We start from the raw sequence: 25,341 nt of genomic DNA on the forward strand, positions 1-25,341 counted from the left end.
CACATTTGATATTAGTGATACCATTTCCTGTGTGCCCTTTCTTCACTGTAAAATACATAGCAAGGCTTTGTTTACATCACTACCTATAGACTAAATCTAGTGTTGTGTTCGGAGCGCTGTCATGCTTGAGTGCTCCTATTCATGCTGTTTGTCCGGAAACAACAGGTTGTGCTCTGACAGGTTATCATTGGACATGTGCAAGAAAGCTGTCATTTCCAACACTGCATAGACCCTGAAGCCTCAATTTAACCTCTTTATTGTCGCAACGCTATAGAGACCAAGGAAATAAGCACCAAATACACAGATACTGTTTATTAGTAAAGATTTTGTTTTCTGCCACAAAATAACACCTTCTTGAGAAAGCCATATGTTATAAACATTGGAGCAGATACTGTAACAGCAAGTATTTTAAAGCTTGTATAGCGACTTTCCAGTATGGCATCCTACGTTGTGTGTCCATTCAGTGTAACCTCTGACTCTTGTCTCCAAAAGACCTTGTAGGTAAATGAAGTACAAGGAAAGATTTAGAATCCGGTGATTTCCCTGTACTGAGATATCTGAGTACGATACAGAATACTAGTTTCCATGCTTCGGACTGCAGAATGTTGCTGTAGATTTCACATCCAGAAATTTGAGGGATTCCTTCAGATTGGAGGACGTTGCTGTGGAGTTCACATTAATCGATAAACTTTTCACAGTTAACAGGGATAAAACCAGAAGCCTTCACTGACTTGTCTCGTACGGGGGCATCTGCTGCGGCCTTAACACTGCTTTTATTGGAGCTACATCTGAAGTCTGACAAAACCAATAAAAACTTCCTTGCACATAAAAACAACGGTTACTGTCAAACCTATTGTGATATGTAGGCATGGTTCGCCGGTATGCTCTCCTTCTTTGTACCCCCCTCCCATCCCCTCCCCTCAAGAAAATATATATAAAAATTTCCAAGATCATATTCTGTCCTTTTTAAAATCCACTAACAATGAATTTACAGCTATTTAAAGAATAATTACCAAAAAGAAAAGGCTTATAATAAACATAGATAACCCTGTTGCTGTCAAAGTTACAGCATTTGGGGATATTACTTAAAGCTACATAACGTCTTATAATCTAGAAAAAAAAAATGAAACTAGTTAATATAAACACAAAACTAGTTCGCCAGAGGAATTCTTTAAATGTTCACATTTGGATTATGATTGGATGCTTTCCTGATTGCACCTCTTTCATACTGCTCTAACCTAAATCACACACAACTCCTTTCATAGTATCTATATCTGCAATATAACGTCAACAATCCATTGATAAATGTGTTGTCTCCTGGAAGTGTCACCTGAAACCTGGCCTACGAGGGCCTTGTATGGCTTGGCCACAGCTTTCAAAAGACTCGGCCTCTTGCTGGAACTCCTGAGGCCTTTGCTTCTTGGAAGAAGTAGTATTCAAGTAAGGCTGAGAGTTGGGGTCTTCCTCGAAGGAGTTTCCCCTGTGGGGCTCATGTGCTAGAAGTCCACACATGCATCTGTTTTGCTATTTGATGGACGTATCCTATATCGGGTCTTTGGTCTGGATCTGGGTAAATGCACATGCTGACCAGTTCGCGTAACTAAAAAAAAAAAAAAAGAAAAGAAAAAAGTATAATACATCCTCTACACAAAAATAATTACATACTAGGAAACAAAGTACAGTGCAAATATGGTAATTATTGTCACCAGTTTTATATTCCAGCCTTTGTGACTTTAAGCATCAGACTGAAAATGAAAGAATCAACTCTGAGCCAGTTTTCTTTTTCAACTAAAAATTATGGATATTTTGTTTAGCATTTAAGCCAAAACAATCGTATTAGATCAGGAAAAAATGTCTTGAGAACAAAAATGAAAACTCACAGTAGTGGGCACCTCAAGACTATGTATCTGTAGATTTGCATTTGTAATATCTACCTGGTCTACTGAGAAATTGGCTCCTTTATTGTGTTTATTCTAAATGACCACCAATAACACTGCACAGTTCCTTTTATTTCTGATCTAATTTGGGCTTTTGGAAGTACAAGTGTCTAGAACCAGTTCTATGTGCCAGTAGGTCTTAAGGCACAGCCTCAAGCAAGTCACCATTCTTCGTTATCTAAAGACAACTACACAGCCAATTATTATAAAGGTAATGGGCAGTGTCCAAACTGCCTACAAAGATTATTGTACTTGGTGACTGGTGCTGGTGAAAGCTATCATCTCTGAAGACAATGAAATGTTTACATAAAGTAACCTATTATTAATATCTAGCCTGCTGTGACTGACCGTAGAACCGTTTCCTGGGCTTAGCGTGAAATCATTCAACACTGTTTCTGTAATACTACAAGATACATTCAGCTCTTTTCTGTAACTTCCTGCTAATCTGAGGTCAGCTGTAAAGGAGGCTCTGCTTAGAACCACCTTGTGGATGTGGCAACAATACATTCACTAAAGAAGTGGGTCTTGGATTTTTTGGGCCTGTGTCCCTGTATTTTTCAATGTAAACTCTTGCATAAAGAGCCACTTTTATCACACTTTATTACATTCGCATGTCTTTGCTTTAAAAATCAGTCTTTTACTGAGCAGTCCTCTCTGCTTATCTGCTCCTCTGCCCTGGCCTGCTCTCCACCCATACTCTTCAGGTTGCTTGTAGTTTTATTGTACAGTTATTTTTGGACATCTATCTTCAGGTTTTTTTCCAAACATAATTTGTTCCTGTTGCTCACCACTTCTCAGCCCTCAGCTGCTCTGAAGCATGATTCACAGCTCTAGTCAAAGTTTAGGGGAAAAAAAGTGTCTAAGATGTAAACCTGAGCAATATAAGCAAATCATGGAATGATAATTTGCACAATTAGAAATTACCTACAATGAAGTGTACAAGTGTACATTTTTGATAGTTCTGAACATCGAAATAGACACAGTGGAGACCTCCACCTTCCTCATAATAGAGCTTCTCCTCTCTGTTCACTCTCATTTCTCCCATTTCTCTACATGCAGCCAACAATTCCTACACAACTGAACAAGGCTGCTAGAAAGTTGCATCCATAGGACATTCAGGGCCTATTTGAAGAATATGTCTGGTTTGAACATCATGTATCGGTGAGGGCTTTAAATACCTGACTTTGATTATATTAGTTCATATAAGAAGATACTGAGCATTTACAGAATTAGGGGTATACAACTATAGTCAAGTACAGACTGTAATGCAACATTGTACTTTAAAAAAAAAATTTCCTTTAATGACTACCATGACTTTTTACCAACTGCCGTTACTGTCTGATGTTATCATGATTTATGCAAGTTTTGAGCGTCTCACATGTTTTTGTGATTGTAAGGAATTGCTTGCTTTCTGGGCAATGCTCCCTAAGCCCTGGGTTTTTTTTCAGGGAAGGGTTTTGACCATAGAAATTGAAATTTGCTCACCAGACGTGTGTAGGAAGTCTTAAAAGCCCTTGCCAACATCAGACCATTTTGAGTAAATCCAGGTCAGTTATGCAGAGAATTAACTCTTATACTCTACTTCATAAATACATTAGTAAAACATGGCAACCTTGTTATCTAACGACAGGCTCATACACACATCAGACTATAGTCTTTGGAAAATGAAAGATCACAGACCAATCTTACCTCCTTCCATGTAGTATGAGAGCCATAACTTCACAGTCTTTTCTATGGAGCTGAACTCCCCATCAGAAAAAATCTTTGCAAGATGCTGCACACACAGATGCTGTAGACACTCAAAAGATCAGTATCTGCAAAAGATCTGTTCCTGCCAAAAATCCATTCCTTCAAATTGCAATGATAGTCTATGAGATCTGCAGATCATCATACACACATGATTTAACAGACATTCATCTGCAGATCAGATCCACCAGGGTGGATTTTCAGATCTGCAGATGATTGTCTGATCTGCAGATGAATGTCAGTTAAATCATGTGTGTATGATGATCTTCAGATCTCATAGACTATCATTGCAATTTGCAGGAACGGATTTTTGGCAGGAACAGATCTTTTGCAGATACTGATCTTTTGTGTCTGTACAGCATCTGTGTGTGCAGCATCTTGCAAAGATTTTTTTCTGATGTGGAGTTCAGCTCCATAGAAAAGACTGTGTAGAGTATGGCTTCATGACTACATGAAGGGTGGTAAGATTGGTCTGTGATCTTTCATTTTCCAAAGACTATAGTCTGATGTGTGTATGAGCCTTAAGTGTCTCCAACAGTGTGCTCATAGTACTATTTTCCTGCAGTCTGCTCCAGGATTATTGCCATCAGAGGGTTCCTCCAGTGGGAAATCCTTGGTTGAAGGAGAAAACATTGCTACCATTATGTAAAATTGTAAGAGAGACCCCAAGGACCCTTGTAACAGTTCACCTTTGTGGGACAGCACTGTTGATTCACCAAATTGGTTTATGGCTTGATATATCCTCAGAGATTTAAAAAAAAAATACCCCACTTAAAGGATACCATGAGCTGAAATAAATTAGTGAACTTTTATTTTTAGGTTCTCTTACAGCCCATAGAAGTCTATCTGCTACAGCGCTGAAGTTCCGCTGTCCACCAGGCCCTTGCTGACCCCTCTGTAAGATTGCGACCTGTGGCTGGGATATGACCTCAGCGCATGCATGGGCACACCTCTCGTAATCGTATTCCCATGGCTGGGAGAGCTCTGTAAAATGGTAACCAACAGAGTCACTGGAACACAAACCACTTGGAACATAGCTTGAAAAAAAATGCCCATCAAGCCAACCCAATCAGACTACTTCAACAAATTCACAACTAAAATGCCCAAGGTCTGCAAGGCTATGGAAGGACTCTGATGATGGCATAAGTTGAAGGATACAATTATTATTTCAATTAACATGTAACTTCGTCAATTCCAAAATGTCCTATTAATTTGTTATATTTCACATTCAAACTCTTTTCCTGCATGTTTTCATGTAAAAAAAAGGATTTCTAAATGGTCCCAAACCTTTGAACATTCGTATAGAATGCAGTAGTTGCACTGTTTAGTATACTGGATGTAATAAGATACTATATTGTGGAATATTTCTGTAGTTCCTCCACCTCTAGAGCTCAGAACTTTAAATGTGCCTTAAAATGTTTTGTCTTTTTTTTGTATTTCCATAATGGAGATGCCATAAAGTTTGTGTTTCAAGGCATAGAGAGGAAAATGTTACAAAAAAGGGGTGGGATACACAATACATCCTGTATGAGTGAGAGGTCTTCTGGCTGTGTAGGTTTCAGTTTATGTACCGTATGTGTTACTACCAAAGTTTATATTTACACCTTAGATTTCATTTGTGTTATTGCTGATGTATCCGGTTTTCATGTATGTGTCTTTAGCGGTTTAGACCTTTGTATGTCTGGACTTGTATCCCAGTTCACTTCTTCCTTGTCCCAACTCCCCCCCCCCCCCCCCCCTTCATAGAGCATGATGGAGTGTTCTTGTCCTATCCTCCAGCGCATTAGACCCGTGTTTGTGTATATTTATGGCTGCATGTTAATTTATGGGTAATCACGTTCATTTCAAACAGGATATCCCGCTGTATTTTTATGTGCTTGGTTGCTAATGGCAACTAACAAACATTCCAGTTATCTCGGGTTTCCTGCTGGCTTTCACTACATGTGTTGTGATTTTCTATTGATTCAATAACTATGGTAAAAAAAAAAAGCATCATAAGCTGGTTTCCTTGTGGATTATAAAGGACTCCTCTCATATGTAATCCTCCTCTGATTCAGCCCAGGTAGTTGTTATTCTCCTCTCGGTGTCAGCTAGGTTGCCCGCTATATTTCATGTATTTTCTTATATTTAGAACATTTGTAGCACAATTTATCAATATAAATGTTCACAAAAAGTCAGCGGTTAGGGGGTGCATCGGCGTTACATCTTACTCCCTCAAGATCACTACCGTTTCGTATTTAATTGGCTAGCTCTGGATAGCAGCCCAATAATGGCGAATCAATGATTGTACAGCTAAAAGAGCAATTTTCTCAGCTCTTCCCTGGTTTGTAACACTGGAAGCATTTAATATTTCATCACACATAATGAACACGATCGGTGTGCATGAAAACAGAGATGCTGGTGGAGAGAATCAGAAGTAAAGAAGCCGCTTTAGTCAGGATCTTTATGAGGTTGCACAGGATCAGGGCCCAGGGGGAATGACTGAGCTGATCAGTGACACACTGTGCTCCGCTTTGTGCTCTCAAGGGGATGTACGAGGGAGAAAAAAAAACAACATCCAAACGTGATCAATTGCAACTATTTGCTGTGAGCTGGGAAAAAAAACAAGCTCAGAAACATATTATTTCCTTGGGTCGTTGATGTCTGTTACAGGACAAACATTGTCGAGTGAGCCGCATGATAGTTGCGGTTTGATAATTGATTGAGATATCGATTCACAGCTTGGAGACATTCATGGCAGGAGTAAACCTAGAGATGAATAGTAAGGTGCAGTTTAGGTGGACAGGTTTCGGTGACATTCAATAACCCTGTCAATTACTGCAGAATGAGTTTCTGGCTTATAAAAGACTGCCAAAGCTGCTTGGTGTTGAAAGGAGAAATGCAAAGGGCGCAGAGTTCACTCCCTAGTCAATGATCTTTATTATGATCGATAATTCTGTGCAACTAAGAAGACATGCTCAGAATCCAGCTCACTAATAAGGGAAGGAGAAAAAAAATATGTATTTCAAATTAAATAAAAAAAAAAAAAATATCAAGCAGGTTACGTTTTATTCATGTTTAATTAGAAAAAAAACCTAAGTCAGCTGACTGGATGCAAGATTACATTTCAAGAGACAATAGTGCTGCATATGCCAGTCTAAAGATGGGCACACACAACTGACACACAGCATCAGACTGCAGATGGCAGCTTGGCAAACGGCTATGGTTGGCCTGCCATCTACAAACCAGCTGGACGAATGCCTTCAGAAACGATGCTATGTGCTGAAGCAGGGTCTTCAGGCACAAAGCTGTGGTGATGTAGCAGAAGAGTGACTTTGCCATAGGATACTTGGATGAAAGAATGCACCCCAGCATATCTGTTTGTTTTTTTATCAATATAGAGAGATCTTTTGTTCAGCAAACAAAGGCCTTTCCAGTATACATACAGGTGAAACGGCTGCCTGGCCATTTCAGTCTTCCGAACTATTGTGTTTTATACGTGTTGATAAAAGCAATGTGCTCAGTTAGGAATGATCACATGCATTTTCATATACCGCCAGTAAAGTGCCCATCTCCAGTTCTGTGTTGGTACAATCTTGTAATCCTTGCATAGCTACTCACACGCACTGGCAAGGAGATATGCACACTGAACACAGACTTAAACAGGATCTGTAATTCAAAAAATCCCGCTGGGGTAAGTCTCTGGATCCTAACGAGGCTCCCCCTGTCCTCCTCCATTAGCTTGCCTGGGTCTCCCAAAGTGCGGCGAGGTGAATATTTACCTACCATGATCCTGCGCAGGCGCACTAACCGCTCTTCCTTCAAGTTAAGGTGGAAATAGCTGAACCCAATCCATCCACTCTACTGCGCAGGTGCGAGTCCTTTTGCGCCTGCGCAGTAGAGCGGATGCGATCAGGCTCGGCTATTTCTGCCAAGCCTGAACGAAGAGCCGCTACTGCGTCTGTGCTGGATCCTGGCAAGGTAAATAAGTTCTTGTCGGCGGAGGATTCGGGGGAGCCAGCGCAGGATTGCCTGCAGCTGCTGAGGACGTATCATTGGGTCCCTTAGGCTTCCCCCTCCCGAGATAAGCACCCCCAGGGGAGTTTTTTTATTTTTTATACAGAGTCTCTTTAATGTGAAAGCAAAGTAAATGTGGAATAACTGGGGAAGAGGGGAACAACTCTGCACAGTGAGCACAGTCTGAATGGGTAAGTCTGCACTAGGAGCACAGACTGAATGGGAAGCACAGTGTCCACAGACTGAATGGGGAGGTCTGCACAGTGAGCACAGATTGAATGGGGAGCACAGTGAACACAGATTGAATTGGAAGCACAGACTGAACGGGGAGATCTGCATCGTGAGCACAGACTGAATGGGGAGGTCTGCACAGTGAACACAAACTGAATGGGGCGGTCTGCACCATGAACACAGATTGAATAGAGAGGTCTGCATAGTGAGCACAGACTGGGGGGCACTGTAAGCACAGACTGAATAGGGAGGTCTGCACAGTGAACACAGGTTGAATGGTAAGCACAGACTGAATGGGGAGGTCTGCGCAGTGAGCACAAACTGAATTGGGAGGTCTTCACAGTGAACACAGATTGAATGGGGAGGTCTGCACAGTGAGCACAGACTGAATGGGGAGCACAGTGAGCACAGACGGAAAGGGGAGGTCTGCACAGTGAGCACAGACTGAATGGGGAGTTCTGCACAGTGAGCACAGACTGGAGATTTCTGCACGGTTGTTCTGTATTGATGGGCTATTCGTATCACTGATGTGATTTGAGAGTTGGAATTCTTTTGGCAAAAATACATTTCCCAGACAATGTATTTTAACTGTAACTTTAAAGTAAACCAGAATTCTTTTCTTATAAACTGGTCCCTCGCCTATAGTACAAGTACCCAAATGTGCCTGTGGGCTCAAACAGTTTCCCTGGAGTGCTGACATCTAGGCTAACTTTCCAGTTAATGTTTCTTCAGCGTTTTCTCAAAGGAGATAATTTTTTTCATCTCATCTACAAACTAAATTTGTAGCAGATGGCCATTGAAAAAAAACACTGTAAATTTGGTAAAGAAGTAGTATAATGCTGGGCATACACAGCTCGATTTTGCCGCTCAATTCTCCCACTCGATCGATTCCGCAGGCGATTCGCTTATCATCCGCTCGTTTTTCTTATCTTTTTACATTGTCCTCAATGCGGAATCGAGTGGCGAAATGATCGGGCGGGAGATCGGACGTGTCGGAAATTATCTATCGAGCCGTCTAAATGGCTCAGAATCGAGCCGTGTATTCCCAGCATACAACTTGTATTTATCTTCTTGCTGGGGACCTTCAAGATCCTTTATTGATAAGGTGTAAAAAGATTTGTGAGAACACTCAGGAGAAGAGTTAATTCAATGGGGTCCTAGTGTAAATAGCACCATTATTTAACCTTTACAAACGAAACTTCAATATTCATTGCCCTGAAATTAATTTGAACAATGTACATAGAAACAGCTAGAGACCTTGATTTCAATTCGATTTCGATTTGTGTGCGCAAAATTGGGCAGAATCACTCCTAGTGAAAATGAGCCGTTAGGGTAGTTCTGGAACTCAAGATATATATATATATATATATATATATATATATATATATATATATATATATATATATACACACACACACACACACACACAATTTGTCCATTTTAAATGGCACAACGTTCACCATTTTACAGCTTACCAGCCTTCCCATCCCTCCAGATTTTTAGCTTTTAGGAGCAGAGCTATCTCCCCTATTGTATCTATGATTGTCTATTGTATTGTCTATGATTAACCTTTTGCCGACCGCATCACGCCGATGGGCGTGGCGGCAGCCCCAGGACCTCCTAACACCAATTGGCGTAAAGTCCTGGGGCTCTGTTTTTGCAGGAGATCGCGCGCAGGCTGCGCGCGCATTTCCTGCTTGGGGGGCGGAGTTCTGCCCCGCCTTCAGTCTCCGAGCGGCTATTGCCGCTCGGGAAACTGTTAGACGGCGTGATCGCCGTCTATTTAGACTGTGCAGCGCTGCGATCAGCAGCAGCGCTGCACTAGGGACAGCCCCTGGGGGACAAGAGAGCGATCGGCTCTCATAGGCAGAAGCCTATGACAGCCGATCGCCATAATTGGCTGGCTGTGGGGAGGGAGAGGGTTTAAAGAAACAGTTTGTTTTTTAAAAAAAACAGGAACAATAATATTTACAATAAAAAAAATAAACATGGGGGGAGCGATCAGACCCCACCAACAGACAGCTCTGTTGGTGGGGATAAAAGGGGGGGGATCACTTGTGTGCAGTGTTGTGCGGCCCTGCAGCTTGGCCTTAAAGCTGCAGTGGCCAATTTTACTCAAAATGGCCTGGTCACTAGGGGGGTTTAGCCCTGCAGTCCTCAAGAGGTTGGGAGCCATGAGTTAGCTCCGATACGTGTGAGCTGTTTATGCTGTTTGTCTACATTGCTTAATAAAAATTGGACTTTTAATCCACGGCCGGTGCAGCGGGATTCTTCTCTTCTACAATACTTTGTAGGGTAGGTTCGTATTAAATATCATGTAGAGGTGAAGGTCACTGGTGGTGATCATCTTCAGATAACAGTCACTGACACATCATACAGAGGTAGAAGTTAGTGTTGGGTATGTTTTAGGGTAGGTTTTAGGCTTAAGGTAGTGGTGGAGGTTACTGTAACACATCATAATGACGTGAAGGTCAGGGTTAGGCTTTACGCACACATAACAGTGCAGTGTACAGAAGGTCATGTTAGGGGTGAGAGAACATGTTATGCTTATGAGGAAAGTTTCCTGGGCTTACCAATGTGATCATTTTTTTTGTGCGCTACGGTGGCTTTTAACGTGACACTAAAGCAAAAAACACAAAACATGATATATTGAATTGTATGTGTAGTACGTGTAATTCATAGAACATTAGTAGCAAAGAAAAGTGTCACATATATTCAGTTATCCAGCTTTTTTTAAAAAATAACATTGCATCGTTCTCTAATATCTGCATTTTACAAAAACTGCACTCTGCACTTTAAACTATGAAACAGCAGGGAGGTTCAAAGGGTCATTAGCTCTGCAGTAAAAACTTAAACAACAAGAAACAGTGAGAGGCAGGTTAAGATAAGTGCTTTAGGAAAGAGCACTGCTTTCTGACTAAGGAGAGCTCTGATAAGCTCTTTTGAAAAGATAACAACTGAAGTTTCTTAACTCTTCCTGTACTGGAAACAATATATGACTCATATCTGTGTTACTAATGTTCTATTTCTTAGCTGTACTACACATACAAAGCATTATATTGTGGACTTATTTTCACTTCAGGTACACTATAGGGAGATGTAACAACTCGGCACTCAATATTTCTTCTTAAAGAGGGACGTTTACACCTGCATATGCATCATGCAATAGAACAAACTGCACTGCGGCTCACAGTGAAAGCCAAAGGACGTGCAGCCGGTTTAATTCACATGGAAACAACTGGCAATGGTACTGTACTTTAGGCAGACTGGGCAACTGTCACTTTAAACGCTTTATTCTGTCCTCATGCCGCAAATAATACACAAAAATCCATCACACATAGGTGCTTCAAACCTGTTCTGATGCTGGTGCTGGGGTGTACAGGGCTCAGGTGACCAGGGGGGTGAGAGGACGGCACTACAGCCGTTTCACGCCTGACTGGCGCTTGTTCACGTGCTTGTGTCCTTAAGGGACGAGCACGTGAACAAGCGTCAGTCAGGCATGAAACGTATTGTGTATTATTTGCGGCATGAAGACAGAATAAAGTGTTTAAAGTGACAGTTACCCGGTCTGCCTTGATGTACAGTATTATTTTCACTTCAGATTCCCTTTAATTGACAGCGGATGAAGCCTGAACACTGAAGAATATGAGCTGGACCAAACATCCCACTTCCCAGTTTACTACACTAAGTGGATCAGTGACCAGCCTTGTAAATCAGAGATCCTTAACGAACAGCTTCTCACACTTCCACCTCAAATGGGAAAACACAGTGAATTAGTCTAATAATCTGTAGCTTTTAAATTGAATAACCCTTGTGTAGATTTCTCTATCTGCTATATTAATCTGCAGTGATGTTTATGAAGCCATGATGAAATTTTACAAAAATGCAGATATAAAAGGGCTACGCCAACAGCTTATGTTTCAAGCTAGAGCATAAAAACTGGGGAATAATTTAAAGGAGGATTATTTTTCATGAGCAGCAGTGGCTCCATGAACAGCCCCCAGGAGGGCGCGTTAGATGGATAAAGCACAACCCAGCATATAAATTAAGGCCAAGGATCAGCAGGTAGGGAAGGGGTCAGCTCAGGTCTGGCCTCTGGTTTTAATGTGCGGGACGCTCTTTTGTTTTATTTTTTTCTTTCCTTATAGAGATTATCTCATGCCGAACCAAATCTCTCAGAAAAAGAAGACGTGCTACTTTTACTGGCAGGAGCAGCATGTACAGACAGCTAAACCAGAGCCAAAGGGCTCGCCCTACGCACTTTCACTCTGGCGCTGTGCTAATAGTGCATGCACACCATCTGGAGCCTGGCTCTGCCTGAGCTGGTGCTTCGAAGCCTTAAACACTCCTTCGCACCCTCAGCTGTATCACTGTACTTACATGTGCTCTTTAGCACTGCCAGAGGGAGGTGGACAGACAGTAATTGTACAGACAGGAAACACATCTGTCAGCTTACACTAATTCCTGGAGCCAACAGGCAAATGCTGAACTGCACATCACAGAAGCGTGAAATATGGAGAGGGCAGAAACACTACACACACTGTGCATACTATTAATATCATGACTCTTAAGATCCATCCCATACCCCCCCCCCCCGCCCCCCCAATGTAAATGCAAATAATAATAACACCCCACTGACAGATGACAAGTGACGGTCTTTTCTTTTCTAAAAGAGGCTTATTGTCATTCCTGTCCCAGTAGGCATTGCTTGAAGTCTGCCTACTGATGGTTAATACTTCAGTGAATCACTTTCATTACATTTTATATCCTCCTCAGCCCTGCGCTGAAGAGGCCCAGTAGGTCACAGGAGCACTGTCCATAAGTGGGGTTTCTGAGACAGGCCTCAAAACCCAGCGGGAAGGACGTTGGGTTGCTATGTAAATGTGGCATATTGAAAGGAGGCCTTATTTGCTTTTTGTCTGTGGAATAACAGGAGATGTCTGCTTACTTTTTCTGAGTAGTGTTCTGTGGGCAGAGGAGGATATTCACACCGTTCTATCTTCTGACACAGAGAATACAAGTTCATTTTGTCTCCATAGAAAGGACTCTGCAGTGCTGCCATCTGTGCAAGAAAAAAAAATTCAATAAGCACATTAAAGACAGTGGCATATATTTATCAAAGCATTTAAAAAGTAACAGCATTCATTCCTAACAACCCATTAGGTTCAAAAGTTTCACTGTTCAACTACCATTTCATATATTATGTAAAGATACAAGTTCCCTAGTAATGTTCTTTTGTATCTCTTTGTCAAGGGATTCCTAAAACCCTATTTTAGGACAAATTTCAGAAACTTTGACTTGAGGTCCACAAGACCCCTAACCAGGATAAATGAGATTTACTACAAATTACAGCTGTGGCCCTGGCCTGACTGCAATACCAATAAAGGTATTTTAAAGAAAATTTGGTATACAGCCTAACAATCTGGCGACTCCCTATGCTGATTATAGCATTTTACAGTGACACCACACCTTTATAGGCGACACTGCTAAAAATATAACTTGTAGAATACAAAATAAAGACAAAAAGGGGACAAGCAATGGGAGCCCACTATGGTGTCGTAAGTTAGGTTAGGTGTGAGTATGTATATATATATATATATATATATATATATATATATATATATATATATATATACTTGTGCACCTCCAAGGCAACCTCTGTATAGGCAGGTGGGGAATTTTTCCTGTTCTCGCTGAGAATTAAGAAGTCACTCTCCATAGTTACAAATTAGGGCAAGAGGTCCCCTCCACCAGGGTGGATAAACATGATTGTTGAGACTTCTATGGGGAGATAAGTCCACCCCCCCCCCCTCCCCCTTTGTACTGTTTTAATCAATTTTACCCTTGCTGGCACCTCTGTTTTACAAACAAAATAAAGATATGCCTCAAAATATAGCTTTTAAACTGCATTTTGTCTTCAGAGTAGCTTCATAACACTAATATCCCCAGCTGTCCCTTCCAACCTTCTCCACTGCCTAGCACTGACCTTCAACCCTTAAAATCGTAATTATAACATCCACTTAGCCCTAATCTAAACATTGAGGCAAAAGTTTACTTGTTCCCTGACCTAGCTTTAGCTCCTAGTTTTCATCACAACCTATCCTTAAAGGCGTCCATACATCAGACGGGCATGGGTAGATCGACCATGAGACAGATCTCTCTCTGATCTTATCTGATCATACTAATTTCCGGTAGATTTAAGCATGAAATGTATCAGGAATCAGCCGAGCGATGACGCCTCTGCCACTTGCCTGGCCGCCCCCCAGGTGTTAAATGTCCTCCTCGGTGCCCGTGATCTGTAAATTCTCACCTGTCCACTAGTGCAACTCCTGGCCTTCACTGCCATCACCGCTGTGTCCACCCTTACTGCAAGTGCCTGTACCATGTGGCACGTGTGGGATGCCACACCCAAGCACCTGGAGCCACAGTGACAGCGGAGATTTCTTATTTCTAAAGGTGCCCATACATAGGAAGATTATGGGCAGATTTGACCAAGAGACAAATTTATCTCTAATCGAATCTGATTAGAGATAAATATTTCTCTAATCGAATCTACCCATACACTACAGGCCGATTCCCATCCGATTTCAGCATGAAATCATCAGGGAATCGGCTGAGCCGCCGCGTCCGCCCCGACACAATGTTTAAATGCATGCAGTGTGTATGCGTTTATACATTACCTGTCCGGTGTCGGCCTCCACGCGGTGACCGTCCATCTCGCCAGGTAAGCCGCATACACGCTAGCGGCGTGTATGCGGAACCTGGCGAGATGAACAGAAACCATTGTGGCGAAGGGGGTTTCGTCGTCTCGTCGCTCGTTCACAATTTGCCCGCTGTACCGCCGCGCACCCGACCAACCAACTTCGGCACAAATTTTTCCAGCATGCGCGATCGACCGTGCGACCAATTTCTGTCCTGAAATTGGTCGCTTTGTCGGTCGGGCATGCACATGGCAGCACCAATGTTCATTCAATTCCATTATAATAATCGAATTGGATGGTCAATTGGTTGGTTGGTCGTCAAATGTATGGGCCCCTTAAATGCTGCCAGCATTTTGGTGGTGCAGATGGTCAATGAGGTTGAATTATTTGCATCTCAAGTTGTATACAGATTGACACTGGGCTAATAAAATTAAGTTGAGTATGATTGGACCAATTATATGTTGCATACAATTTGCACAGAAACCTCATTGACCATCTCTACTGATTGGCATTAGACAACACCGGCCAGAGCTAGCTTTTTCAGTCCTTCAATTATTATTACAGTATTATTTAGCATTTATATAGTATCGACATCTTCTGCATTGCTTTACAGAGTACATAGTCATGTCACTAACTGCCCCTCAGAGGGGCTCACAATCAATCTAATCCCTACCATATTCATGTGTCCATCATAAACTAGGACCAATTTTATGGGAAGCCAATTAAATTACCTGTATGTTTTTGAGATGTGGGAGGAAAGTGGATTACCCGGAGGTAACCAACAGACACAAGGAAAACAAACAAAGTCCTTGCAGATAGTGTTCTTCAACTGAGAATGAGCCCCATTTAAAAACCCTGCCTATACAAACTCTATTTTTCCCTAACCTGCCCTAACCCTAAAATACCCATGGGGACTTTTTAAAAAAGGAAACCTTGGCAGAGATGAATATGGAGGCTGCTATCATTCTCTTATAAAACAATGCCAGTTCCCTGGCTGTGTTTCTGGGCTTTTGGCTTTAGTTTTTTTTTTTTTTTTTTAGTTTTTTTCTATTTGCTGAATAGTGCTTAACCTGCTCCAGATGCAGGTAATTGAAATCTACGCCCTGCTTGGAGTCTCTTGTAAATGTGTAGATTTGAATGTCCCCTTGCCATAGCACACTCCCGTCGCTCTCATTGTACTCACCACTATTCCTGCTGCTGCACTCACCAGCTTAGTTCTGTGCGCCAGAAATTGGCTCCTGACCATGTGATCACTGTTAGCCAATCACTGTGATGAGAACACTAAAATAGAACAAAAGGCTCTGGTCCTCAAGGGGCCAGAGCCTGTGGGTCCCCGAAAGGGTTAATGAAGCTCACTCATCTTTATACAAAAAGACAAAACACAAACTGCTGTAATATATGGCAGATAACCCGAACCTATCTTTCACTGATCTGGTTTCAGAAAGTTTATTTGGTTGCTACTAGTTACCTCATTAGACAGATTCCTTACTAATGACAAACTCCAGGTGAGGAACCATCCTAATGCATTGTGAGGGGTGCTGATTGCAGCTAAAATCTAGCAGCGTTTCATCTACTGGCGTTACAAAATGACTTGCCGTTCATGCCAAGAAATATAGTGTAAAATCTTTTTCATTGCTTACCATACCCTGCGTTTCTAGTGACGTAACTGCTCGTGTGGAATAGGACTTATGTCACATTAAATGTCATATGACCACCAAAATATATGCTGACAACCGTGGTGTATATGTAAATGCACCCATAACACAATCCTGATACGTATTTTATATATTTTAGGATAAAAAGTGCAGTTAGTGAATCAGTATTTTTATATAAAAACTGACAGGCTCAATCCAAAGCAATCTTAAATGACCCGTATTTGCGCGCAAAAGGAAGCTCTGCGCTCCCTCACTCTCTGGACTGAGTCATAGTGACACTGGAAGGGTTAATACAACCCCCAGGTTCAGCAAGCAAGCAGCATGTTCCCACTGCGTACGACCCCTTACTGTGTCCCAGCTGCTTATTAAACCATTATGTGATTGGAGAGCTCCTTGTCACTGTCCTTCACTGTCACCCCCCAGCACTGAGCCATTCTGCGGCCCCCGTCCTAATGAGCTTATACTGGGTAATTGTTGATATTATCCTGTTTTGCTGTGAGCGGCGTAAGCTGCTCAGCTTGTTTCGGGGCCTTTTCTTGGCTGATGTTTAATGCCTCTCGTTAGGATTTTAATAAGGGATTATTTGATAATTATTCTGCCCTTACGTCCTTAGGTTAGATATTCTGCTCATTACTATGCATTGTGACAGGGATCCAGTGCAGAATGACTGTCCTTCCATGACAGACATTAAACCCCCATTGTGACAAGAAAAGAAAAAAATAATAATTGCTCTACCGCAAACACTGTCATTAGAACGCGCTCTAACCCATTGCTGCACTGGTTTAACACAATGTCACACTAAACTCTACTGAATTATTTACAACTTACTTGCCGTGTTTGGGCTTCATAAAATGTAAATTTTGTTTAAAACTACATAACTCATGTTTTTTTAGAACTCATTTCAAAATCAGCTTCGAAAATGAGCATGATTACTCCCAAATACCACTTTCCTACTCGCAGCAATCCCCAAACTGTTCGCAAGGCCAAACTACAGCTGCTGCAGTACCACTGCTACACAGAAGAGGGTGATAGAGTGCCCTTCCACTAAACTGTCTCAGGAGGGCAGTGATGTTTAGAGCATAGTCCCGTGTAAATTGCATTACCTCTATCAACTCAAATTTTCTTAAATTAGCTGTATGGATAGTTGATAAAAAAATAAAAACATTTATATCCGACGTTTCTCCTGGCTGACACAAAGCGCCAGAGCTGCAGCCACTAGGGTCTGCTCTATTTATTTATTTATATAGCGCCAACATATTCCGCAGCGCTTTACAGAGTATATTGTTTTGTCACTAACTGTCCCTCAGAGGGGCTCACAATCTAGTCCCTACCATAGTCATATGTCTATATGTATATATTGTGTAGTGCATGTACCATAGTCTAGGGCAGTGATGGCTAATCTTGGCACTCCAGCTCTGGTGGAACTACAAGCCCAATGAGGCATTGCAATACTCTGACAGCTCTAAGCATAACTCGGGGAGGCAGAGGCATGATGGGATTTGTAGTTTTGTCACAGCTGGTGTGCCAAGGTTAGCCATCACTGGTCTAGGGTCAATTTAAAGGGAAGCCAATGAACTTATCTGTATGTGTTTGGGATGTGGGTGGAAACAGGAGTGCTTGGAGGAAGCCCACACAGACACAGGAGAGGGAGAACATACAAACTTCTTTCAGATGTTGGCGAGAGCGGTAACCACTATGCCACCGTGCTGCTCTATAGGCAGTAGCAGTGTTACAGAGCCTTGCCCAAGGTCTCCTACTGAATAGGTGCTGGCTTACTGAACAGAAAGAGCCAGGATTCAAACCCCCATGTCAGAGGCAGAGCCCTTAATCATTTCACTATCCAGCCACTACATAATGAATACTGTTCGCACTGTGGAGTATTTATACTAATTAAGACAGTAAGGTCTTTGGTTAATCTCAGTTGTGAAAACAAAGGAATACACATTAATATTATAATTGGTAAGCAATATAAATTTGCAAACATGAAATTATACAGGGCACTAAATAAAGCTCTGACTATAGCTGCAAACAGACCTTTAAGATGGTGCATATGTGTGTCTATATCAACCAACCATGTGAGGTACAGTCTTAATAATTCAATATCGCATATACTTATTATAGGCAGGGGCGCCACCAACGTGCAAGTGAGTCATGCCCTTGCTTTAAACCTCACTTTGGGGGGGGGGGGGGGGGGGGCATCACTTTGCTGCTGGCAGCTGCCGGCGTGCCCTGTGCGGCCCCTGGGGGCCCCCAGCAATATACTCAACCGTGTTCCAGACAAAAGAGTCACAGGGAGATCAGAGATGAGACGGGGGACATGAGGTGACACAGAGGGGAACAAAAGAGGTACAAATTGAGGTGACACAGAGGGGGACAAAAGAGGCACGGGGATTCAGGTTAAGAATGGACATACAGTCCCTACCTCATTTGGTAACTAGGGACTACCTGTATTTTCCTAGTATTTGGCTCCACCCACATGTCATAACCATGCCCACCTTTTTACTGCGGGGTGCTTTTGCACCCCGCTCCCCTCGGGGGGGGGGGGGGGGGGGCAGGGGGATGGGGCAGCTCCAAGTTATGGGCTGCTTGCGGTCACCACAGCCTTAGCTGCTCCCCTGATAGTTCTAGTACCTGTCTTCATTTGCAATGGTGGCTTTTGGTTCTTTGATCATGCAGAAATGAAACAGTGATATGCTGCCAATGCACACTCCTACACTCCTTGAATCTCCAATCAGTGAACAGTGAACATTTTTTAGGAGGTGCAACGCAAGAAAATAACTTTTCAGTACTCTGAAAAAGTACCAAAAAGCTGAATTATTCTGAGAATTTTCTTGCTTGCTGGTGGCTTTAAGTGGTTTGAAACTCGGCATTTCCTCTTTGCTCTTAAATATTATTTACAGCATAAAATCTACTACCGCAAAAAAAAAAGTGATAACATTATCTTTTGTTTACATTCCTTTGTCAGAAACATTTTATAAACATTAGCATAGTGCAGAAACTGAGCTACTCATGCACAAAAGCATATGTGATAACCGTATGGGTAATACAAAGTAGGAAAACACATTTTTATCGAATGCTATGTCATTGATTTATCCCACTTTAAAGGGCATTTCATTAATAGGGTGGGAAATATCACCTGGGTTTAGCGTAGGAGAAAAGGTGAATTGAATAAGAGCCATTCCTCATGGCATTCACAACAGAATGTCAGCTAGCATGAACATCAGCACACTTTTACATTTCCATTATTGGCAAAGAGAGGGAGAGATTATAATAGGCTGATATTTGCATGCTAAATGTTGTATGGCTACAAGACAAATCCAGATGGTGGTATACAAGCCATGCAGCTGTTCTGCTTGTAGCATTAATTGCACCTAACACATCTCCTGACTAATCTGTTTGTACAACACTCAAATACCACCTACAAAGACTTTCCATTAATTGCAGATGGGGAATAAGAGCTCTTGCTTTTGCATGAACTCGGATTAATCATCTGTTATTGGTATTCAATGCATGTATTTGTGAAGGAATCTTACTTAAAGTTGGCAGACCATGACTGGTCAGTGGTCATGTCATTTTAGTTGTATAATAATGATGTATGAGGTGGCAAAGGCAGAAACAGTAGCATTACAAATCCTGGCAGTGCTTGAGTTTCAGGTCTTCATATGAAAATATGTGTAACCTTTTAGTAGCCACATATAGCAAAGTTATATGTGCGCTGCAGCGACACTTTCTTTTTTGCCGTTGAGGAATGTGCCTTCCCTAGCCTGTCACTGTATGCAGAGAGGCACAGAGAGCAACACTGAAACAGTGTGTGAAAGGATAATAATACTTTTAACTATACAGTAAGTACCTTAATTGTTTTGCACCTAAAATTCTCCTTCATATTAAACGCTGCTACCCAATCCATTCACATATTCTCCAGAATGGGAGGGTGTGGTGTTTTTTTACATGGCAGTGGCCAGCTTGGCAACATAATCACTGACATCATTGGGAAGTAGTGATTGGGATAAGATGAGAGCAGGACTTTCCCTACTACAACATTATGGTGCATAAGGGTGAAGAGGCACCCAGGATCAGACACATTTAGGTTAAAAACACATAAAAGAAAAAAAAATGGGAAGTGGCTTACCTCTTAATGGGGACAAAATTATAGGAAAGGATACGTTTTATTTGCACGACAAATAAAACATATCCTTTCCTTTCCTATAATATTGTCGTCATTAAGAGGTAAGCCACCTCTAATTTTTTTTATTTCATCTGCTTTCAGCCTAATTTTATATAATCCTGTGCGCCTCTTCACCCTTATGTGCTAGTTTCATCTCTCCCTCCTTCAGTTGGGGGACAATTGACGTTGGCCAGGCCACTAGTAGTACCATTCCCTTCTTTTTCCAAGAGTGCGACCACCTTGCATCCAGTCATCCCTGGAGGTACCTGAGTGGAGACGGGCTTGTGATCTCCACCTGCTTCATGTGGCTGGTTGCCCCTCACGCAAGCCACCTTTGTGAGTACATGTCCTATCACTAATATTTCTCACAAAACCAAGTGACATATTGCACTGTTGGGCTCCTGTTGTCTCCGTGTTTTTTCTAAAGTTGTTCTTCACCCTATCTTGAGGTGACATTATGGTGAATTACCAACACAGCCATAAGTTCTACGGCCCAAATTATATACCCTGGTACTCAGACATGGAGTAACCTCAGTGATTGTGTTGGCATTCCAGTATCTGCCATGAGACACTAAACTGAATATTATTACTATTCTAAATATTAAGGGAACGGGGTGAGTGACAGCGGGGTGTATTCACAAAACCCCAGTAATTTGTATGTGCACATTCAGCACATGTAAAGTTTACTGAGATTTACACACACTATGTAGCTTCATTTATCTGAGGTGAAAACTGTCTGGAGTAACAGAGAAAGGCTGGTGGTTTCTGGAGTAAGCAGGAGATGGCTAGGGGAGGTCCTAAATTACTCCACAGGCATTATCAGACCCATGGGATCTCAGTCATTACCTGGGTGAGTCGTTTTCAATAGGGTGAGGTGAAGGTGGCACCTAACGTACAAGTAAAGGCACCCTTCTGGCTTGTTTCAGCTACAACTGTATTCTGGCTTGTTTTAATGTAAACAGCATTCTGGGCTTGATTTATGTGCAGTACAGTTAAATAGACAGTTTATTTCATATTGATATACTGATTTGGAGACTGTGCACCACCCCTTGATTTGTGACAAGGAGAGTGCAGTTTCATTCTATATTTTTTGATTGTTGTGTAACAACCTTAAGTGTCTTTTTGGCTTATAAAGTTCTAAATAATTTTATCAAGATTTCCTCAATGTGTCAACAGTTATTTTGCTGAAACCACCAATATATTGACACCAGCAATTGACGGCTGATGAATTTATGACATTGGGTGTCAGATTTTCTGCTATGACATTGCAAAGCCTGATGGGGGTGACTAAATGAAGGACAGTGGGTGGTTCCTTATGAGACAGAGCTCAGGAACTCCACTCAGACAGGTGCTACAACTGACAATATGCTGAAGTCAGGAAACATCCCTGGAACTGACTAAAGGCATCACACACAGTGTTATTTCCTGACTGGCAAGAGTCGTTTCCATGTACTCACGTCAGTAATGGATCAATATAAGTTCACAATGTGAAACAGCAATAGATTAGAGACCTACTACTGCTCCTAACAATGTTTTTTTTACCTGCCTGAATGTAAGTATTAACCACTAAGCTCTCATTTTCTGGTAGTCACAGCAATTACATGAGGTCTGAATGAGGAGAGTTAAACCTATGTTTATAGGACATATGGCCTTAGAACTTGAAGTTCACTTATCCTTCTGTAATGCCTTTACAAATAATAAATGTCAGTATCTACCTGGGAATTACTGATGACTTTATCATCACCCCTGCTGCTTGCTACAAACCACTACAGTCTTGTACTGTATAGAGGGGCAGAGCTTGTGACATTTCCCATAATTCTCTATGGGAAACGTATCACAGACTCCACCTCCTCTCCTGGAGGAGGTTACAGTGACTATCACAGCGTGGTTCCCATGTACCAACTGCCATGTGTTTTGTTTTTATAGACAAAGGGATTACAGAAGATAAATGAACTTCAAATTGTGATTGTCTTGAGTGAAAAGCTAGCATTGCCACAGGTATGCTCACCATTGCCCCCCCCCCCTTTTCATAAATAAGAACAGGTCGCTCAGCTATAGCCAGAGAGGGTGTCTATACATCAATTATTCCTAAACCATCACCTGAAACAATCACAACAGATAATGCTGCATCTGTCGAGGCCTTTGTCGTTTAAGTTACCATCATAGACTTTATTTTCATCCATCAGTTATCACTTGTTGTATTGTATGGTGAAATATTTAATTTCAATGTAAGTAAACACACGGTGGTCTTTTAGTTTTGTAGCAACCTGTAGAAGAGATTGTGTTTAAAGGAAACTATGGCTGGACCTTGGGACCGGCAAGTGTATGTTGCAAATTTTTCACAGTACAGAACGCCCTGAATTAAAGGAGTACTGTAACCAAAAAAGATTTTAACTCACCTGGGGCTTCTGAAAGCTCTCGGCGACGTCAGCGGGAGCAAGGACGCGTGTGGCCAGGGCAGCGCAGGCTTCCGACATTAAAGTTGCAAATAGCAGAAGTGAGCTGGAGGATCGTTTTGTCCCGGGGGGGCTATGGCGTTAGAAGCCCCAGGTAAGTTGAACCCGTTTTTGGGTTAGAGTACTCCTTTGAACACTATGGGCCTGATCCAGTTCACTTTGGCCCCTATGCAAAAACTCTCCTGAGTTTTCTCTTAGGAGATATTTCTCATGTTCTATTTAAAATAACTTTTCAGCACTCTGAAAAAGTACCAAAAAGTAGGTGAAGAAGTACTACACAAAGTCCTGAGTATCCGACACCAGCAGGGATCGCATGATTTGAGCTACCGGCCTAAAAAGCACAAACCACCACCCCTAAATACTTACCGAGCCTCCAGTGACGTGTAGAGTCTTCCTGTAGCACCAAGTGGGCTCCTAGCAGCTTTTCACTTCCCCCTTGCACACATAAGATCACATGACACGCCGACTTGAGTGCATGGATGCCGGAAGCCACTAGATGCTGCAGGAAGGCTGCTACACGTTGCTGGGGGCTCGGTAACTATTTCAAAACCCTGAAAACCCACCCAAAGCAAAGTCCCCGTTATCCCTCAGGCATACCGGTTAATTGAGACTTCCGGTTGCCTGAGTTTTGGATAATGAGGACTTTGCTGTATCAAAATTATTATGAGTTTTTTTGTTGCTTGTTGATGGGTTAAAAGGAATTTGATTGACAATTCTGAAAATATCACCTAGGAGAAAGCTAAGGACAAAAAGTTAATTGCATATGGGCCTTTTTCTCCTAAGTGTTCTCCTAAGACATAATTTGTAATCTTCTGTTTAAAATAACTTTTCAGCACTTTGCAATTGAAAAAGTATAAAAAAGTAGGTCAAACTACTGTCAAAATTATTCTGTTTATTTTCTTGCTTGCTGGTGGCTTAAAAGAGATTTTATCAATAAACTGAAGATATCACCTATGAGAAAACGTAGAAGAAAAATTGAATTGTATAAGGGCGTATCTGTTTTTTAACGTGAATATTTCTGGCCATTACAAAATTAATACAAAGGCACATACTGTAATTCTGAACCTAGCATACACAAAATCATGGTGAATGTTATGGTTACTGGTTATGTTTCTGCTTGGTCAATATTTTGATGCTGGAAGGCATTTTGATGCTGGGAGGCCTTTTAATGCTGGAAGGCCGGTCACAGAATGGTTCCATCTATATGTGTATGTACTTATTTTTGAAACCGATTCCATTGTACTCTACAGAAGCTGGAGTACAGAAATGCTTCTCTTGTTAAGCATCAGCCATAAAAAGCATAAGCCTGTCTCTCCCTGCTGCTGTAATGCTTGTCTGCTTTACTGCTAGCTACAGTATCATCTACAGGGTTAACTTTAACATCATCATTAGTGTCTGAGCCAAGTCATATTTCCTCAGTCTCTACTCTACTTTAATACACATTATTACATTTCCCTGTCATTTCCACAAACTCCACAGCCAGTCGCAAATTTTAATAGCACCCCCCACTCCCCGGAATGACATGTTCTCTGCGATTTGGGGGAGTCTGTCATCTAGATAAATCAGAGAAGATAAAAATAAGTTTTCTCCTCTCTTGCTGCAAGCGATGCCTTTATCGGCTTTAACAAGACGGGCAATTTACGCAAAAACACAGTTCCCAATTTTCCTAAACCAGCCGCCTGAGTGGTGGGCCCATTTATGAAAGGGTATCTGACCATTCAGCTGTAATTGTTCTAATCAAAATGTCAAAATGTAGTCCAAAGTCTGCATCACAAACACTTATTAGGCATACACGGAAAATGCCTGAAGTCCTTCTCCTCTACAGTTTGTTGTTTATTTAAGTCAGAATTTATGAGGTTTTCTTGCTGAGGTTTAGGTCACCATGTTCAGCTATATCAAAGTAAAGCTACGAAGGACCATTTGTGACTTGAGTCTGTCCAGGAGCCTTGCTAAACTCAAAGACCTTGTGAATGGGCTGCAAGCAAAATAGCCAAAAGTGTCCCAAGTGTGGCCTTTCCCACCTCTGTTTCCATGCAATAGCATTAATAAACTCATCAGCCTACACAGGTCTGCCCACTTGTTTTATGATGCATCGTAGATTCTAACTGGTGGAAACAAAAGTTTGTGTGCACAGTCTTGTTCTAGTGGCAAACCCTAGTGCCAAGCATGAAAAGCAGATTTGTCAGATTAATTAGTCCTCATGCTTGCGTTTTTCCTCTGGCACTTAAAGAAGACAAATACAGAGGGCTTCCTATATATTCCCCTTAACAAAATGCCAATTGCCAGCCTATCGTACATGTTTGGCTTCTATAGAGCCCAAGCTAAATTAGGAACAAGCATGCAGCCATGAGTTCAGGCATGAAACACCTGATCTGCATACTCATTCCAGGCTCATGTCTTCAGGTTCATATTATGGGCAAAAGATTAGCATGTCAGACGTAGCATTTTCTAAAG

The 25,341-nt window shown here is 41.8% G+C and overlaps 1 protein-coding gene across 7 annotated transcripts in view; it reads right to left on the reverse strand.

The window, feature by feature from the left end:
• Window positions 1-297: 297 nt before the first annotated feature.
• Window positions 298-25,341, reverse strand: part of NEK6 (NIMA related kinase 6) — a 345,606-nt gene continuing 320,562 nt past the window's right edge. For all 7 annotated transcript variants that reach the window (XM_068249732.1, XM_068249735.1, XM_068249736.1 and 4 more), the window contains 2 exons: window positions 12,859-12,972; window positions 298-1,600 (listed from right to left, as the gene is read on the reverse strand). In XM_068249732.1, coding sequence (XP_068105833.1) covers window positions 1,490-1,600; window positions 12,859-12,972 — 225 coding nt within the window. In that variant the 3' untranslated portion in view covers window positions 298-1,489. The remainder of the gene's footprint in view (window positions 1,601-12,858; window positions 12,973-25,341) is intronic.

Source organism: Hyperolius riggenbachi, chromosome 8 (genome assembly GCF_040937935.1).
Source record: "Hyperolius riggenbachi isolate aHypRig1 chromosome 8, aHypRig1.pri, whole genome shotgun sequence".
Taxonomy (NCBI): Eukaryota; Metazoa; Chordata; class Amphibia; order Anura; family Hyperoliidae; genus Hyperolius; species Hyperolius riggenbachi.